At 38.7% G+C, this 21,036-nt stretch overlaps 1 protein-coding gene across 1 annotated transcript in view; it reads right to left on the minus strand.

Annotated features, from left to right (window-relative positions):
- LOC150089299 (non-canonical pre-mRNAs endonuclease FASTKD5, mitochondrial-like) overlaps positions 1 to 21,036 on the minus strand; it is a 237,230-nt gene that overhangs the window by 30,889 nt on the left and 185,305 nt on the right. Inside the window, exon 6 of the mRNA XM_090368479.1 lies at positions 168 to 224. Coding sequence (XP_090224605.1) covers positions 168 to 224 — 57 coding nt within the window. The remainder of the gene's footprint in view (positions 1 to 167; positions 225 to 21,036) is intronic.

Consider the following 21,036-nt stretch of genomic DNA (forward strand, 5'->3'; position numbering starts at 1 on the left):
CTAAGTACAAATCTTTTAATTCTCATTGGGAATATAAATATAACACTGATGTTCTGAGAGCCCTTGAACCTATCAACATGAACTAAGGGAATTTGGAGTTCACTACATATTGCACTTTCTAGCTTCAGTTAAATACATACCTATAAAGTTGATTCAAATATTCTTACATGTAAGTACTGCATCCTCCTTCCTTTTAGCATGTTGGTGAACTGAACCCAGGGAACCTATAGACAAATTAAACAGCAATTAAACTGAAAGCCAGTTACATATCAAATTCATTGGTATTAACCTTTGTAACCTTTCTAGTATTAAAACTTACGCTATTAGCTAAACTTATGTATAAGAAGATATTTGTGAACTGTATTCAAATATGGCCATCCACACCATATCACTTGCAAGCACTTGAATTCAGTCCCATCAATATCAAAACAGGCTCAGCAAACTATAATCAACCAAACTTGATTATTTCACAAAACAGTCCATGTTATTTTTATGTCTTTCAAGTTTTTGGCAATTTTCTTTTAAAACAGCATATTAGAAATAAAAATTTTATTCACTCATTCCTAATACACGCAGATGTAACAGTTTCATTAATGAGAAGGTTAGAGAAGGTAAGAAGCAAAAACAATATACTGAAAGTGACTAATTTACAATTACAAAAAAAAAAATTTGTTACATATTACTGGTGTAAACATATCATAGTTAACCCATAAACTTGAGTTACATATGTAGCGTAGAGGGCATTGTTTTAATTGTATCTCATATTGTGGTTGCCTTCACGTGATAGCTGCTATTGCATTACTTCAAATAAATAGACTACTGTTATTTATTTTCAGCAGTACCACCACCTAGACGATCGTTTCGAAGCCATTGTGAATTTAATGTGAAAAAAAAAAACCCATTGGACCAGATCTATTAAATCAAACAAATGAATTATAAAATCCAAACCTAAATCATGAAAAATCTTATTTCAGACGATCATTTCAAAGCTATTTGTGAATTTAATGTGAAAAATAACCCATTGGACCAGATCTATTAAACCAAACAAATGAGTTATAAAATTTAAACCTATATGATGGAACTGTTTTGATGAGAGCCTAAGAGAGCTACATTTTTATCAAGAAAACTGAATTTTGTAATAAACGAAAAAAAAACCCAAGTGCTTTTTTTTTTATTTTTATTTTTCTTCCAAATAACTAAAACCAGTACTTAAGATGAACCTCATCTCCAACCAAACTGCACAGAAGAGGTGGCTCTCCCCACCTTTTCAGAAACTTATCAGACCCTAAATGCCATTTTTCCAACTGTAAAAACCTTTGGATGGAAGCAGACATTGTTTGTTTCACGTCCCAAAGATATCCCCTAAAGGTCCCAAACCTTTTCCGTTTTCGAAGCTTCCACACGATATTTTGCCTCTGTAATTAAAAATATCGTGAACATTTTTTTCTTGCCCAAGGGATGATCGAATTGCAAGTAAATTACCTCCTCCAGTGTGAACTGTCTTATCCTTAAAAATCTAAAATTCTCTTCCAAACTTCCTGCATGAATCGACAGTAATAAAATAAATGGTACATTGTTTCAATTTCGGTACAAAATTCGCATAATCTGTTGCCTGTCTGACTAAATCTATACGTGATATCATTCACTGGTATGTTTCCGTAACCAACCCTCCACGAAAAATCAATACGCGATGGGTAGTTCAGCCAATTTTTAGATTTTTAAAAAACAAACTGCGCATTATGGTTTCCTAAATTTGGCTTTTCTGGATTTTCTGAGTTACACAGTGTCCAGTAGAGTCGTTTTAAACCACCCTTAAAAGGATCTATATCTTTCTCCTTTAACTGCATGCACATATCCCGAATTTTTTTGTAATATATAGGAATTGTCTCTGCTTTTGGCCCTAGATAATTGCCGCCTTTAATTAAGGCTGTATTAAATCCCATAAAATATTTTATCAGTACCGCTACCAAATGGTTAGATTGCACCATATTAGCCACATCCAGCAGTCTCTTACAGCTACACCTCAAATTAATTTTTGGAATACTTATTCTCCCATCTTCCCATGGTAAAAATAAAAATTTCTGCGCTATCTCTTGCCATTTTCCTTCCCATAGAAACTGAAATGTTGGAATGTAAAATCGTGTCCTAGCTGTGATTCCTGTTATAAACACCGTATATATATAGGAAAAATTAAGGTTCTAACAATAATGGATTTGTTCTCAAAAGAAAATTGTCCCACTTCCCACTCTTTTAAACTTTCCCGTATTTTAGTGGTGAGCCCTCCTACAGGTAGCATGGGACTCTCTCTCTAAACGGAACTCCCAATATTTGAATCGATTTATTCGACTCCACTTCTCGTTGTGGTAAAGGCCGATGTACCCATTCCACTAACAATTTGATCCTAGTTTTATCTTTGTTTATGTTTAACACCGACTTTTTACCAAAAGAAGTAACCAGTGACATAAATTCTTTCACTGCATAACTCGTAGTGAGAGTGGCGGTAACATCATCCGCATATACTATACATTTACACTGCTCTGACGGCTTTGGCAACGGTATCCCCTGAATGGCCTCAGTTCTGTCTATTCTTCCCAGTAGTGGTTCTAGTTGCTAACGTAAATAACGAAGGACTAAGCGGACATCCTTGTTTTACTCCCCTATCAATTTTAATGTTTTTCGAAATTTCTCTATTTATCAAAAGTCGCGTGATACTACTTGTATATAGATTTCTCAGGACTGTAAACAACTGAGATCCTATGTTCATATCTTTAAATATAGAGAAAAGGTAGTCGTGGTCTATTCTATCGAAAGCCTTTTCTATGTCGATTGCTACTAAAGCTAAATTGTAACTCTTTAGTTTCCGATATTCTAATATATCTTTTAATAGCCAAAGATTATATTCTATCCGCCTCCCCGGTATGCCGTAGCACTGTGTGCTCCTAACTACCTGGGTTACATCGCGTTTTAACTTAGCTGTCAAAATCTTTGCAAATATTTTGTAGACACAATTAGCCAACATTATAGGCCTCCAGTTACCAATTTTCACTAAATCCCATCCATGCTTCGGAATGAAAGTAGTATAGGCATTTAAAAAGCCTTCGGGTACAACCCCTTCTTGAAAAAATTTGTTAAAGACGGCCAGAAGAATAGGCGCTAACAAGTTCCAAAATTTCTTATAAAATTCAACCCCCAAACCCTCACGGCTTGCTTCATAATTTACATGATTTCAGAGCCACAGTTTTATCCCCCATAATTATTTCCATGTCCTGTAATGCTTTTTGCTCGGGTGTGAATTGTCCAATCGTCCAAATGGAGTTGTCTCTCTCTTTTTTTTCTGCAAAGCAAGCTCTTTTTTATAGTAATTTACAAAACTATTCATAATAGTTAGCGTTGTTGAATGTATGTTGTCATCGTCTTTAATTTCCTGAACCGTTTTGGCTAAATTATTTAGCCTTAGTCTTCTTTGGTAAAACGCAGCTGAAGGACTATCAGCCTCTCTAAATTTCAGCTGTATTTTTTGTGCCTTTTCTTTCTCTTCTTCCAATATTAAACCATCAATAATCGCTTGTACCTCTGCTGTTGCACTTTCATCCCCGCACCGTTGGTAAATTCTTTTTTTCTTGTAAGAGATCTTTTAGTCTATTTCTGCATTGTTCGTTTCTTTCCTTAATTTTTGAGTAATAAAATGATTTAGCACTTTCTTTAATTTTCGTCCACATTTCCCACTCATTTCCACCTTGCTCTACTATCTTTTTAATAGCTGTTGTAAAGTCCCAATCCTCTCTCTCCAGAACTGCTGGGTTGAGCTTCCAATAGCCTTTTCCCAGACTAACGTTCGTAAATAAATCTCCCTTCCACATTACTGCCATGTAATCTGAAACTTGTCGACCTCCCACAAATTTCGCATGCCGTATCATTGTTATCTTATCCTTCAACTGACTCGTTGCATAAGTGCGATCTGTCCTAGTTCCTATATTATTGGCTATTCTGGTGGCCACTCGTTTCCCCAGATTTTTTTCCCTCCAGACGTCTACAAAGTCCCATTTAGTAAAAACCTAAGATTAATTCCCGAACCCCCCCCCCGTACCATGATGCGGGATACCCCCCAAAATTTTGTCCATAATGGGGTCAGGAACGCAGTTCCAGTCTCCTGCCATTACAACCCACTTGCACTCCCCTCATATAGTTGTCCAGTCCCTGAAACAGTTTTCCTTTCTAAAGTGGAATTTGGACTATAGACACAGATTAGTCTAATTGTGTGCCCCTCATAACTCCAATCCACTGCCACAACCCGACCTTCTGTATCCCTACCCGCCAGTCATACAGTCCCTAAAATTGGAGGAACCACTACTATTCCCACCCCTGCAGATCGATTTGTGCCAAAGCTCCAAAATCCTAACAACAGGTATCTGTTTTGAAACTGCTGGATGTCTGCTAAACTTGCGAAGTGGGTTTCTTGTAGAAACCAAATCTTCACCCCCCATGTTCATCATAATTTGCTATATCATCCTTTATTTGTTATCCGCTCTCAGACCCTGTACATTTAACAACATAAATGTTATTCCGGACATTATGAGCAGAACTTTACTAGAACTTCTGCTAAGATATTCCTATGTTCAGCATTTAACTTGTTATTGGTGAGCAACACAGTGAGATCGCCAACATTCTTGTTTCTAATATTGGAAATAATGAAATCTCCCTAAGCGAACTGTATATTTACTACTTCACCCTGCTCGTTTTCATTCCAAAGAAAAATCGGTTCTCCTCGAGTTTTAACAATTTCTGCAAAGCTTCGCCGATATATCCCTGTATTCTTTTGTGTTTCCTACTACATTTAATCATTCTATTCTTTCGTATTCCCTTGTTTGTATGCCATCTGAATCCGAATCAGACCCCGAAAGTGTTTTGCAATCTTTCTTACCGCCTGACAAAATTGATACCTCTTGCCCCTCTATTTGTTTTGTTTCGGTCTCTTCTTGAATTTCCGCTGTTCCCCCTTTTGCTCTTTTAGTTCTACCACTTATTTCTTCCTTCACCCCCCGCTTACGTACATTTTGTATTGTATTTTCCGCTTCCATGTCCTCAGTTAGTTCAGCGTGTTCCGATTGTGTTGCCAACATATCGTACACTATTGTAAATGTTGCTGTGATCTCTTTAATCTGCGTCTCAACTCCCTGCGCTACTATAGTTTCCACGCTCTCAGCGTTAGGCATATCTTTTGGCGGCTCGTTCGCTTTCTGCTGTCCTCCCCCACCAGCAACTCTTTCGGCAAACGTGCCGAAAGAGTTGCTGGTGAATGAATTTATGCGTGGAAGCTCCGCATTTTTTACAATTATAACAATTAAAACAATGTTTTAATTTTTGCTGCTCCTGGAACAGAGAAGTTTTTTCTGATTTATTTTCTGTTTTATTAGCTTAAATTGGCATATTAACTTATTTTCTAGAGTAGTTTTATATTCTTATTTACGATACTTAGATTAAAGTAACTTAGATAGAGATTTTGTAGGTATTACTTAGTATCGGAAAGGGTATCAAATCCACGTGTTTACCGTTCATAAATAGCCACCATTGCTACGCGATACAAAATATCTCGAAATAGATAGCATAAGCATAATATAGTATAGTACATAATATTGTCAATTAATCACATAATTAATCTTGTTGAACTTCATTGTCAATTAAATTGTACTTTTAACTATACAGTAAACCCCCGCTATTCGCGGTATCTGTATTCGCGGTTTCGCGTATTCGCGATCCCTGATTTAATATAAAATGAAACCTAAAAAAATGTGAATTTTAAATCGCCATGAACATTTTCCGCCATAAAAAAACATGGGTGTGGCTAAAATCATCTTTCCCGGTCAAAACAGCGCTCGGTGGGTCGGGGAAGAGGGGTGACAAAATCGCGAGCGTGGACGTTTCTCGCTAATCCTTGTTCAGTATGTGCTCTGCGCTTGTCACGAGTTTCGTCGTTTGCTTTAAATTTATATGCTTATAAATTGAATAAATTTATCAATTTATAAATTGATATGCTTACAAAAGTGATAAATCTACCGTTTTGCAGTGTAAAACAGACTTTTTCGAGTGTGTTAATAGAAGAAAGTGACTTTATTGTGGACAAGTTCTTTCTAACCCTTCTTTGAAAAGATCAAAGAAGGTGATGACATTAGCGAATAAAATTGAGTTATTAGACAAAATTTCTAATGGTGAAAGTGTCTCCTCAGTGGCAAAACATGATAAAATCAATGAGTCAACGGTACGATTAATCAAGAAATCGGAAGAAAAAATCCGCCGTAGTGTCCGTGAAAACGCGCTAATTGCTTCAAAAATTTGCTCTGTAACTCGTGATGTTAAATTAGAAAAGATGGAAAAAGCTTTAAATCTGTGGATAAAAGACCGAACTCAAAATAAAATTCCCCTTTTCATCATTCGTGAAAGGGCAAAACACCTTTATCAACACTTTAACGAAACTGTTGATAGAACTGGCGGGATAAGTTTTTAAGCTATAGCAAAGGCCCTGGATTGAAAGATTTGTTTGAAATTTCTAATAAATATTACATTTAATAATATTAAATTGTTTCTTATTTTCATTTCGATGCCAAATGCTTGCATTTCACTAGGTACTGTCTATGTACATAGTCATATTATGAAGGTACATATAATACATACATAGACAAAATTTTAGACTAGTTTTTCTTATATATTTCATACTTTAGAACGGAACCCCTTTATTACTATGGGAGCCATTACTCAGTATTCGCGTTTTCGGTATTCGCGGAATTTCTCAGGAACGTAACCCCCGCGAATAGCGGGGGTTTACTGTACATATAACGACTTGGGTTAAGTAACATAAATAATTAGTAAAAAATAAATAATTAATACTTAACTTGATACGGAAGTTATATAAATTGATTTCGTAGATAACACTCGATACCGAAACAAAAATATAGAGTTATAACTGTGTTGAGATATAAGTTTAGGGTTTTGATTTTGTACTAACATTGAAATTTTATTGAAATTAAACCGAAATCATGACACTGACCAGAGCAGCAAAGCAAAAGGCTCAAGCTAATGGGAGTGCTGTGGCTCAGGGGAGAACTGAGAGGGGGGGGGGCAGTTGCCCTCTGAATCACAGCCTATTAAAATGCACTAATTGCTTGATGTTTGTGGAGCAGTCAGGTACGAGACATGATACTGCCATGGGGGATGTCTTTGTGTGTGCGCAATGCAAGGAGTGTAAGGAAATCAGGCAACAACTCAGAATTGTTATGGGCCTATATGAGAGCTTGAAGGACAGGGTGGATGCCCTCGAAGCATTAAAAGTGAGGGGCCCATCAAGCTCTCAGCTGCCCATACCAATGTGTTGGTCATCGCGCAACACAGCGGCAGCCCCCAAGGCAGAATGCGCTGGTCCCAAAGGAACTAGTAGTTGTTGGTGACTCTATTGTCAGGGAAACGTGAAACATGCTTTGTAAAAAGGATAGGTGGAACAGGACCAGGGTATGTCTGGCAGGAGCAAAGGTTGATGACGTTGTAGAGCGGATATCATCTTTTAAGGGCACAAAAGGTGATATAGTTGTACACGTTGGCACTAATGATATTAAGAGTAGGAGACAGGCGGAATTACTTAACAAGTACAGGTCACTGTTGAAAAAAAGCCGTGAATTAGGGTTGAATTTGAAAGTGTCTGCAATTCTGCCCCTACACGATAGAGGGAGTATATGATGAGAGCCCGGTCGATCAATTCGGCCCTGGAAGGATTGTGCAAGGCTCAAGGGGTAGAATTTTTTTCAACCTGGTCTGTACTTGTTAACAGGAGAGACTGCTTCTACAGGGATGGGATACACTTAAATAGAAAGGGTGCAAGAATGTTTGCTGATGCTATCGAGGCAGTGTTAGGTGGGTCAGAAAACTGCTAGATTGGGGGGATACAGGACTAATAGATTAACAGTAGCCACTGGCAGAGGTGAAAGTGATTCTTGCACTGCTTCTATTGGAATGAGCCACAGCCTGAAAAATAAGATGCAGGATAGTTCAGAGACTGCTGGGAATCACTGGGGTACAAATAAACACATAGGTTGTGTTAGGGTAGCTACGAAAAGGAACAGGTGCATGTATACTTGCATGTACACCAATGCTAGGAGTTTAGTAAATAAATTTGATGAATTTCAGGTATTGCTCAAAACATCAAAGGCAGATATTGTGGGGATTTCAGAGACGTGGTGTCACACAGATATAAGGAATGCAGAACTGGAATTTGGGGAGTACAATGTCTACAGAAAGGATAGACAGGGTAGGAAGGGAGGAGGGGTTATGCTATTAGTTAAGAAATACATAAAATCCAAGGAAGTGAAGCCAGTCGACATTGCTGGACAGTGCAGTGTTGAGTCAGTTCGGTGTGACATAAGCATTGGGAGATCAAAATTGAGAGTAGGAGTGTGCTATAGGCCTAATGACTCTGATGAGTATAATAAGAAACTGTACGGGGAAATAGAATGGGCCAGGAAATCAGAGAGTCTTATAATGGGCGATTTTTATTTCCCAGATATTGACTGGAATTTGGTGGCTGGTCACTCACACACTAGCAAGGCTTTTGTGGATTTATTGGATGATTGTTTTCTACATCAGCATGTTCGGGAGGCAACTAGAGGGAGTAATACTCTTGATTTGATTATCAGTAGTGATTCTTCATGCATTAAGAATCTGCAGGTAAATGAACCACTAGGTGGCAGTGATCACAGTGTGCTGAAGTGGGATTTACTCAAAGTGGTAACTACCATCATGGGCTAAGGGAAGGGTTATTGCTTTCGTAAAGGCGACTACGATGGACTGAGAGAGTATTTAAATTCTATACAGTGGGATCAACTGATGTTACCAACAGCAAATTCAAAATGGGAAGCATTCAAAGAACTTATCTTGGAAGCTACTAGGCTTTACATACCAACGAAGAAATATTCTTCAAGGTTTAGGCCTAAGTGGATGTCAGATGAACTAATGCGACATATGGCAGAGAAGAAAAATGCATGGGATACATACAAATTAACACGTGACACAGAAGCCTATGATAGATACAAGTTGATCTGTAACAAAGTTACAAAGGAGGCTATGCAGGCGAACGAAGGCAGATTACGAGAAATCTTTGGTAATGGATGCAAAGAAAAACAGCAAAGAGTTCTTTACTTATGTAAACTCTAGAAGGAAGGGGATGAATCAGATTGGTCCACTTGATATCGATGGTTCAACTGTTGATGATCCTGCTCAGGTTGCTAACAAACTGAATGAATATTTTGCATCGACATTCACACATGAGGATTTATTCCGCAAGGGGAATGCCAGGAGGTGTATTCAACTCTGGTAGTAAGCAAGAGAATCTTGTAATAATTGAGAGTAAAGTAGAGGAGAAATTGTTGAAGATAAACACAAGAAAGGCACCTGGGGTGGATGGAATCTATCCAGTTATATTAAAGGAAGCAGCAAAGGAAGTAAGCAAACCCTTAGCCATAATTATGAGAGCTTCCTTGGACTCAGGGGAAGTACCCATGGACTGGAGATGTGCAAATGTAACCCCAATTCACAAAGGAGGATCAAAGGGGGAGAAAAATAATTATAGACCTGTTAGTTTAACTTCTGTTCCTGGAAAATTAATGGAGACACTGGTTAAAGAAGCACTGCAGGATCACCTAGACAAGACTTCAGTCATAGCTCAGATTTTGATTTGGTAGTTGTTGGCGCATCGGCTTCTGTGGCCATATTGCACCTCCCAAGGTTTTTGCAGTACTTTGATCCAAGCCCGAGGCAGGAATAGAACCCGCGACCTTTGGGTTGCCGGGCAGGTACTTTACCCACTCGGCTAGCCCGGTCAGCTCAGTCATAGCTCAGACACAGGATGGTTTTGTTAAGGGGAAGTCTTGCCTGACCAATTTGATTGGATACTATCATGCAGTCACAAAAGAACTGGATGCAGAGAATAACTTTGATATTTACTTGGATCTTAGAGAGGCTTTTGATACTGTTGCACATGGAAGACTGCTGCACAAATTGGAGCAGTGTGGCATTGGAAGCAAATTGCTGCTGTGGATAAAGGGTGGTTGAGTGGGAGAAGACAGAGAGTGGTAATCAATGGACACTGCTCATCATGGACTAATGTTATTAGGGGAGTCCCTCAGGGTTCAGTATTGGGTCCATTATTGTTTTCTGTATTTATAAATGATATTGATGATGGTATATCAAGCTTAATGTCCAAGTTTGCAGACGATACGAAGGTTGGCAGGGTTGTCAAGGACACTACTGACACTATGCTACTGCAACAGGATCTGGAAAGGTTGAGCAGATGGGCTGAGAGGTGGCAAATGAAGTTTAACATTGACAAATGTAAAGTACTACATATTGGAAACAGCAACCCCAGAGCAACGTATCAACTTTGTGGCACTACACTGACAGTGGTAGAGAATGAAAGGGACCTGGGGGTGGTTGTGCAGGCAGATATGAAGTTTTCTGAGCAGTGCAGATGGGCTGCAAGAGTAGCTCAGGGTGTATTGTCGATGATATATAGGAATTTTTCTAGCAGGGATACGGAGGTGATTATTCACCTCCGTATCCCTGTATAAGGCAATGGTGAGACCACACCTAGAGTACTGTATACAGGTCTGGAGGGCTCATTTCAAGAAGGATGTAGAGATGCTGGAACGAGTACAGAGAAGGGCAACAAGATTAGTGAATGGAACAAAGGGGTGCTCTTACGAAGAAAGGCTTAAGTTTTGCAAATTACAGTGTCTGGAGACTAGGCACCGGCGAGGTGATCTGATAGAGGTGTATAAAGCCTTGAATGGTTTGTGCATGCTCAATGCTGATGGGATTCTTCCTCTTGCTCAGAATAATCACCTGAGAGGGCATAAATTCAAATTGAGAAAAGACAGATGTAGGATAGACGTGAGGAAATTTGCCTTTAGCCAGCGGGTGGTTGGTTGGTGGAATAAACTTCCATCCCTTGTCATGGAAGTTGATAGCCTAAATAAGTTTAAGGCTCAGCTGGACAGGTATTTTGAACGAACAGAGGGGTGAAGTGGAAGTGGCTATTTTTATTGATTTATTATTATTATTTTATTTTATTTTTTTGGCTGATGCTGCATAAGCTTGCTTTCTTGCATCAAATGCCTCTACTAATGCTAAATGTGATTTTTGGCATTCTGCAACCAAAGTCTTTACCTCCACACCTCAAACAAACTTTCTGAACTCTTGGGTAATTTAATAATAACCTATGACCCATCAAATCCATGATGTTTGGCACGGGCATTTTCATGTCAATATGAATTTGCACCGTACCTGTTTCTACACCTGGCCATTCCTCATATTCTTTCCTGTGAATCTTAACAACCTTACCAAACTTGTTAAAAAAAACTCTCAACAGGACTATTAGACATTTCTACCAGAAAACTGTCAATAGTAACCACTTTGCATGTGCTACCAATTTGCACAGGTTTGATCATTACATTTCTAATAGAAAACTCTTTTAAAACCTTTTCTCTTGCCTCTACTGTTTTCAAGACCAACTGATATTTCTGCCTTGGTAATGGAGTTAATCCTTTTATCTCATGAACCGAAACAACCAAGTCACTCCCCGCATTACCTATCTAATTGGACAAACCTCTGTAGTCTGAAACTCCACTGTTCTTTCTCTAAAAAAGAACTGTGCAATAATTAATCTCGGTTCCTTAAGGAAAATGAATAGTTAAAAATCCCATGTCCTGCCTGACACCAGCAAAACGAAAAAAGAAAATACCTAACCTGGCAGAAATAAATTTCAAAGAAATGTAAAACAAAAGAAAATCAATCACTTACTACCTTCCTTTCAGCTGAGGTTACCCCGTTGTGGGGCAACCTCAGCTGAAAGGACCACCGCTAACCTCTTGATACGATCGGACACTTTCCTCAACCTTCAGAACAAGTAGAACACATCTGAACGAAACAATTCACAAACTAGCCTCTAGACGATCGTTTCGAAGCTATTGGGCTTCATCAACAGTGGGCGGCTACCCAGGTAAAACAACAAGCCATCACAGTTGCGAAGTTATATCCACAATATGAGAGATACCAAAAGGGTGTGGTAGTAATGTATTTTGGAAACGAAATGCACTAGGCATAATCGTTATGGGTTTTAATAATTAACTATATAGTATCAGTGTAAATACACCATAGTTAACCCATAAACTTGAGCTACGTATGTAGCGTAGAGGGCATCGTTTTAATTGTATCTCATATTGTGGTTGCCTTCACAACGTGATAGCTGCTATTGCATTACTTCAAATAAATAACGCTTCTCTAGTAGAGAAGACTACTGTTATTTATTTTCAGCGGTACCACCACCCAGACGATCGTTTCGAAGCTACTGGGATTCTTCATCAGTGGGCGGGCAGGTACCCAGGTAATACAAACCATCACAGTTCCGAAGTTATATCCACAATATGAGAGATGCCAAAAAGGTGTGGTGCCAAACTGTGATGGCTTGTTGTATTACCTGGGTACCTGCACGCCCACTGATGATGAAGTCCAATAGCTTCGAAACGATTGTTTGGATGGTCGTACCGCTGAAAATAAATAACAGTAGTCTTCTCTACTAGAGAAGCGTTATTTATTTGAAGTAATGCAATAGCAGCTATCACATTGTGAAGGCAACCACAATATGAGATACAATTAAAACGATGCCCTCTATGCTACATACATAGCTCAAGTTTATGGGTATTTACATCGATACTATATAGTTAATTATCAAAATCCATAAGGATTATGCCTATTATGAGTGGCAGCTATTCATCTCCCATTCTTATGGTAGGAGCATCAGAAGAGCATTAACCACCAAGAAAAACTTTAATGTGGACCTGATATCAGTTGAAATTGGCTTTCACAAATCATTACTGACAGCTTGTAGTCTGTGAGTCATAAGGGGATGAATCTGATTGGTCTACGTGATATCGATGGTTCGACTGTTGATGATCCTGCTCAGATAGCAAACAAACTGAATGAGTATTTTGAATCTACATTCACACATGAGGAGTTATTAAGGTTTGAAAATGCCAGAAGGTTATCAAATTGTAGCAGGGTGCTTATGATTTTGTAATAACTAAGAGCAAAGTGGAGGAGAAATTGTTGAAATTAAACATAAGAAAGGCACCTGAGGTGGATGGGATCTATCCAGTTATATTAAAGGAGGTGGCAAAGGAAGTAAGCAAACCCTTAGCCATAATTATGAGAGCACCCTTGGACTCAGGGGAGGTCCCCACAGACTGGAGATGTACAAATGTATCTCCAATTCATAAAGGGGGGGAATCAAAGGGTGACAAGTTATTACAGATCTGTTACTTTGACTTCTGCTCTAAGGAAAATAATGGAATCACTGGTTAAAGAAGCATCGCAGGATCATCTAGACAAGACAGCAGTAATAATTTAGACACCACCTGGGTTTGGTAAGGGGAAGTCTTGTCTGACAAATTTGATTGGATATTATGATGTGGTTACAAAGGAACTGGATGCAAAAAATAATTTTGATATCATATACTTGGATTTCAGGAAAGCTTTTGACACTGTTGCGCACGGAAGACTACTGTACAAATTGGAGCAGAATGGTATTAAGGGTAAGTTGCTACAATGGTTAAAAGGATGGTTGAGTGGGAGAAGATAGAGGGTGGTAATCAATGGGTGCTGTTCTTCGTGGACTAATGTTATTAGTGGAGTCCCACAGGGTTCGGTGTTGGATCCACTGTTAATTTGTATATTTATCAATGATGTTGATTTGTGTCGAAGTTTGCAGATGATACAAAGGTTGGCAGGGTTGTTAATGACAGTAATGGCAGTGTGCTACTGCAACAGGATCTAGAAAATTTGGGTAGATGGGCTGAGAAGTGGCAACTGAAGTTTAACATTGACAAATGCAAAGTACTGTATATAGGTAGAAGTAACCCCAGAGAAACGTACCAAATGCGAGGTACTACACTTAAGGTGGTAGAAAATGAAAAAGACCTGGGAGTAATTGTGCAGTCAGATAAGAAGTTTTCTGAGCAATGCAGACAGGCTGCCAGGGCAGGTCACAGGGCTTTGTCAAAGATATACAGGAATTTTGCTAGCAGGAAAAAGGAGGTGATTATCCCTCTGTATAAGGCAATGGTCAGGCCATGCCTTGAGTACTGCGTACAGGTCTGGAGGCCTCATTTTAGGAAGGATGTGGATTTGCTTGAGCATGTACAGAGAAAGGCAACAAAATTGGTGAGGGGAATGAAGGGATCCTCTTAAGAAGAGAGGCTTAAGTTCTACAAATTACAGCAGCTGTAGACTAGGCACCTGCACGGTGATCTGATTGGGCCTTGAATGGGTTGAGCATGCTGAATTTTGATGGGATTCTTCCAATTGTTCAAATTAGGAACCTAAGGGGGCATAAATTAAAATTGAGGAAAGACAGATGTAGAACAGATGTGTGGAAATTTGCCTTTAGCCAGCAGCTGGACAAACTTCCATCTGTCATTGTGGAAGTTGATAGGTTAAATAAATTTAAGGAGGAACTAGACAAACATTTAGAGGGAATTGTTGTGTAAATTTTTTTTTTTTATTATTATTATTATTATTTATTTTTTGGCTGATGCTGCATAAGCTCATACACTTGCTTTCTTGCATCACATGCCACTACTACTACTACTACCTTCTATTTTGGGTAATATGATGTCAGGAGGCAGAGAGTGGTTACTAATGGCCTCTTCGTAGAATAATCTTTTATTAGTGGAGTCCCTCAGACTTAAGTGCTGGGCTTCTTAATATATTCAATATTAAGAAGTTCAATATTTATTAGTGATATTGATAAAGAAATATCAAGTTCATTTTTAAAGTTCGCTAATGATACGAAGGTCAATAGGATGGTAAATGACAGGAATCAGGAGTAGGTTACTGCAACAAGACCTATATAAATTGGAGAGAGGAGAGACAAAGGCTGAGAAGTGGCAATTAAGGTTTAACTTTCATAAATACAAGGTTCTGCATATCGGTAGCAGTAAACCCAGAATAATATATCAATTATTAGCATTAGCATTAGTAGAGGCATATGATGCAAGAAAGCAAGCTTATTCAGCATCAGCCAAAAAAAAAAAAAAAAAAAAAAAAAACCCTCTCCCATTTCACCCCTCCGTTCGTTCGAAATACCTGTCCAGTTGAGCTTTAAATTTGTTTAGGCTATCAACTTCAACAACAAGTGATGGAAGTCGGTTCCACCAACCAACCACCCGCTGGCCAAAGGCAAATTTCCGCACATCTATCCGACATCCGTCCTTCCTCAATTTGAATTTATGCCCTCTGAGGTGATTATTCTGAGAAAGATGAAGAATCCCATTGGCATTGAGCATGCTCAAACCATTCAAAGCCTTATACACCTCTATCAGATCACCTCGCCGGTGCCTAGTCTCCAGACTCTGTAATTTGCAAAACTTAAGCCTTTCTTCGTAAGAGCAACCCTTTGTTCCATTTACTAATCTTGTTGCCCTTCTCTGTACCCGTTCCAGCAGCTCTACATCCTTCTTGAAATGAGGCCTCCAGACCTGTATACAGTACTCAAGATGTGGCCTAACCATTGCCTTATACAAGGGAATAATCACCTCCTTATCCCTGCTAGAAAAATTCCTGTATATCATTGACAAGACACCATGAGCTACTCTTGCAGCTCGTCTGCACTGCTCAGAGAACTTCATATCTGCCTGCACAATTACCCCCAGGTCCTTTTCATTCTCCACCACTGTCAGTGTAGTACCGCAGAGTTGATACATTGCTCTGGGGTTACTGTTACCCATATGTAGTACTTTACATTTGTCAATGTTAAACTTCATTTGCCACCTCTCAGCCCATCTGTTCAACCTTTCCAGATCCTGTTGCAGCAGCATAGCGTCAGTAGTGTCCTTAACGACCCTGCCAACCTTTGTATCATCTGCAAACTTAGACATTAAACTTGATATCCCATCATCAATATCATTCATAAACACCGAAAACAACAATGGATCCAACACTGAACCTTGAGGAACTCCACTAATAACATTAGTCCACGTTGAGCAGTGTCCATTGATTACCACTCTCTGTCTTCTGCCACTCAACCATCCTCTTATCCATAGCAGCAATTTGCCTCCAATGCCACACTGCTCCAATTTGTGCAGCAGTCTTCCATGTGCAACAGTATCAAAAGCCTTTCTAAGATCCAAATATATAATATCAAAGTTATTCCCTGCATCCAGTTCTTTTGTGACTACATCATAGTATCCAATCAAATTGGTCAGGCAAGACCTGCCCTTAACAAAACCGTGCTGCGTCTGAGCTATAACTGAATTCTTGTCTAGATGATCCTGCAGTACTTCTTTAACCAGTGCCTCCATTAATTTCCCTGGAACAGAAGTTAAACTAACAGGTCTATAATTACTTGTGTCAGCCTTTGATCCTCCTTTGTGAATTGGGGTTACATTTGCACATCTCCAGTCTATGGGTACCTCCCCTGAGTCCAAAGAAGCTCTCATAATTATGACTAGGGGTTTGCATACTTCCTTTGCTGCCTCCTTTAATATAACTGGATAGATCCCATCCACCCCAGGTGCCTTTTTTATGTTCATCCTCAACAATCTCTCCTCCACTTTCCTCTCAGTTATTACAAAATCATCCAGCTCACTGCCAATGTTTACTTTACCTACATCATTCTCCTTCCTGAATAACTCCTCATGTGTGAATGTAGAGGCAAAATACTCGTTTAGATTGTTAGCCACCTGAGCAGGATCCTCAACTGTTGAACCATCAATATCCAGTGGACCAATCTGATTCATCCCTTTCCTTCTCGAGTTCAAGTATGTAAAGAACTCCTTTCTGTTTTTCTTTGCATCCTTTGCCAAGGATTTTTCGTAGTCTGCCTTTGCCTGCCTAATCTCCTTTGTGACTTGGTTACAGACCAACTTATATCTATCATAGGCTTCCATGTCACCCATTAATTTGTATGTATCCCATGCATTTTTCTTCTCTGCCACATGTCTCATTAGTCCATCTGACAACCATTTAGGCCTAAACCTTGAACAATATTTCTTAGTTGGTATGTAAAGCCTGGTAGCCACCAAGATTAGTTCCTTGAATGCTTCCCATTTTGAGTTTGCTGTTGGTAACATCATCAGTTGGTCCCACTGTATAGAATTTAAATACTGTCTCAGACCATCATAGTCGCCTTTATGAAAACAAAAACTCTTCCCTTTACCTCTGATGGTAGTTACCTCCTTGAGTAAATCCCACTTCAACACACAGTGATCACTGCCACCTAGTGGTTCATTTATCTGCAGGTTCTTAATGCATGAAGAATCACTACTGATAATCAGATCAAGAGTATTGCTCCCTCTTGTTGCCTCACGAACATGCTGATGTAGAAAACAATCATCCAATAAATCCACAAAAGCCTTGCTAGTGTGCGAGTGACCAACCCACAAATTCCAGTCAATATCTGGGAAATTAAAATCCCCCATTATAAGACTCTCTGATTTACTGGCCCACTCTATTTCCCTGTACAATATATTATTATACTCATCAGAGTCATTAGGCCTATAGCACACTCCTACTCTCAATTTTGATTTCCCTATGCTTATGTCACACCAAACTGACTCGACACTGCCCTGTCCATCGATGTCAACTGGCTTCACTTCCTTTGACTTTATGTGTTTCTTAATTAATAGCATAACCCCTCCTCCCCTCCTGTCCTGTCTATCCTTTCTATATACATTGTATTCCCCAAATTCCAGTTCCGCATTACTTATATCTGTGTGACACCACGTCTCTGATATCCCAACAATATCTGCCTTTGATGTTTTGAGCAATACCTCAAATTCATCAAATTTATTTACCAAACTCCTAGCATTGGTGTACACGCAGGTATACATGCACCTGTTTCTATTCTTAGCTACCCTAACACAACCCATGTGTTTACTTGTACCGCAATGACTACCAGCAGTCTCTGAAATATCCTGCATCTTCTTTTTCAGACTTCTGCTCATTTGAATAGAAGCAGTGCAAGAATCACTTCCACCTCTGCCAGTGGCTACTGTTAATCTATTAGTCCTTGTATCCCCCCCAACTAGCAGTTTTCCGACCCACCTAACACTGCCTCGACAGCATCAGCAAAAATTCTTGCACCCTTTCTATTTAAGTGTATCCCATATCCCTGTAGAAGCAATCTCTCCTGTTAACAAGTACAGTCCAGGCTGAAAAAAATTCTACCCCTTGAGCCTTGCACAATCCCTCCAGGGCCGAATTGATCGACAAGGCTCTCATCATATACTCCCTCCTATCGTGCCTGGGCAGAATTGCAGACACTTTCAAGTTCAACCCTAATTCACGGCTTTTTTTCAACAGTGACCTGTACTTGCTAAGTAATTCCGCCGGTCTCCTACTCTTAATATCATTAGTGCCAACGTGTACAACTATATCACCTTTTGTGCCCTTAAAAGATGATATCCGCTCTACAACGTCATCAACCTTTGCCCCTGGCAGACATACCCTGGTCCTATTCCACCTATCCTTTTTACAAAGCATGTTCCCCGTTTCCCTGACAATAGAGTCACCAACAACTACTAGTTCCTGTGGGACCAGCGCATTCTGCCTAGGGGGCTGCCCGTGTTGCCTGATGGCCAAGTGCAAGCTCTGGCGTTGATGTGGGCAGCTGAGAGCTTGATGGGCCCCTCAATTTATTTCCTTCGAGGGCATCCACCCTGTCCTTCAAGGTCTCATAAAGGCCCATAACAACGCTGAGTTGTCGCCTGATTTCCTTGCACTCCTTACATCGTGCACACACAAAGACATCCCCCTTGGCAGTATCATGTCCCGTACCCGACTGCTCCGCAAACATCAAGCAAACAGTGCATTTTAATAGACTGTGATTCAGAGGGCAACTGCCCCCCCCAGTTCTCCCCTGAACCACAGCACTCCCATTAGCTTGAGCCTTTTGCTTTGCTGCTCTGGTCAGAGTCATGATTCCAATTTAATTCAATAAAATTTAAAACAAAAATTAAATCCTTAAGTTATATCCCAAAACAGTTATGTTATATATATATATATATATATTTTTTTTTTTTTTTTTTTTTTTCAGTATCTAGTGTTCCCTTTATACAACTTCCGTATCACGTGTACCACTATAGTTATGTATTAATTATTTGTTACGATTAAGTCGTTATATATATTTATAGAGTTAAAAATACAATTTAATTGACAATAAAGTTTATCAAGATTAATAGATTTACTGATTAATTGACAATATTATATTATGCAGTATACTACACTAAGCTTATGCTATCGTGTAAAAATGGCGGGAATTTACGAACGGTATTTCTACGGACTCGTAAGTATTGATTAGCTTCGAAATCTCGCTATCTCAATTTAGAATAAACTAAGGATCCTGACTAGGTCTATAATCTACTTATAGAAGATAATTTGATATAACAATTGGTTAATAAATCGACTAAATTTGGTTAAAAGACCTCTCGTTCAATTTGTGACACGTGGATTTGATACCGTTACCGATACTAAGTAATATCTACGAAATCTCTGTCTAAGTTAAACTTTAAACTAAGTATCGTAACTAGGAATATAAAGCTACTCTAGAAAATAAGTTAATATGACAATTTAAACTAATAAAGCAGAAAATAAATCAGGAAAAACTTCTCTGTTTGAAGAGCTTTAAGGAGCAATGTCTGCACAGGCTAACCTCGCACCCAGACTCATTATATATGTTATTCTGTGATATCACACTCGTGTTAGTAGAAAACAAAAAAAAAAAAAAAAAAAAAAATATGGGTACCAACCACACACAACACACACTCAAGGATGGAAAACAAAAAAAGACAATTTATTGTACTGCTCTGAGAAGTAACATGTACCTCTCTGAGCAGTACAAACAGACGAAGTAACAATAATGTATGGGAATTTTGCCAGTAGAGACATGGAGGTTTGTTGTTTGTTATTTGGTTTTTAGGAGCATTAGCAACTAAGGCCATATTGCTCCGGACATGGAGGTGATTAATCCTTTTGTATAATAAGAACAATATTAGATCATACGTAGATCATAGATAGACAGAACACTGCGTAAGTCTGAAAGCCTAATTTTACTTAAGGATTTAGATCTGTGAATGGGTGCAGAAAAGAACAAAAAATTTAATCAGGTGAACAAATGGGTACGCTTGCCAAAAACCCAAAATTGTTCTGCAAATTGCAATATCTGGAAACAGTATGGCTGTAAGGAGACCTGAATTTTCAGTGATTAAGATTTTAAAAGGACAGAGTAAACTAAATTCTTTATATACTATGGATGACACACTAGGTTCTGTGACAGATGCAAAAAATTTTGGTTTCATCCAGAGAGCAATTAATTGTGAAAACAAACTTCAATCTGATATTGTGGAAATGGGCAGTTGGAATAATTGTTAGAGGGCTTGTACAAATGAGATTTTTTTTGTTGTTGTATAAGATTGCTCCCTTGCATCATTCACCCTTACTAATGCTAAACTCTTAACTTATAAGAAAAATGCAAAACTAAAATCAAACAAAAAAATAACTCTTAATTCAATTTCTGAAAGCAATAAAATTAAAATGAAGCATGACAAAGCGGTCACTGTGGTTCCCCCAACCTTTCTTTTGCTTTATTTTTTTATCTTGGAGGGAGAGTCAACATTTGCTATAGGAATTTGTGTATTGTTTAATTAGTTACATGAGCTTAACTTATTTGCATTAGCAGCAAATTTAAACGCAGTAAAAAAAAAAGAAAAAAAAAAGAAGTATTAGTAGTATTAATAGTAGCAAATGATGCAATAAGGCAAGCTTATAAAACATCGGGGAAAAGAAAAAAGAAAAATCTTCCCATTTCACATATTCATCTGCTCCAATAGTGTCTAGTTCTGCCTTGAATTTATTCAAATTATCCATTTCCACAACAGGTTTATTCCATCAAACAATCACCTGCAGGCTAAAGGCAAACTTCCATACTTCTATTCTGCAATGATC

The sequence above is a fragment of the Mastigoproctus giganteus genome, chromosome 2 (genome assembly GCF_048544385.1).
Source record: "Mastigoproctus giganteus isolate SK-2022 chromosome 2, ASM4854438v1, whole genome shotgun sequence".
In the NCBI taxonomy this organism is placed as follows: domain Eukaryota; kingdom Metazoa; phylum Arthropoda; class Arachnida; order Uropygi; family Thelyphonidae; genus Mastigoproctus; species Mastigoproctus giganteus.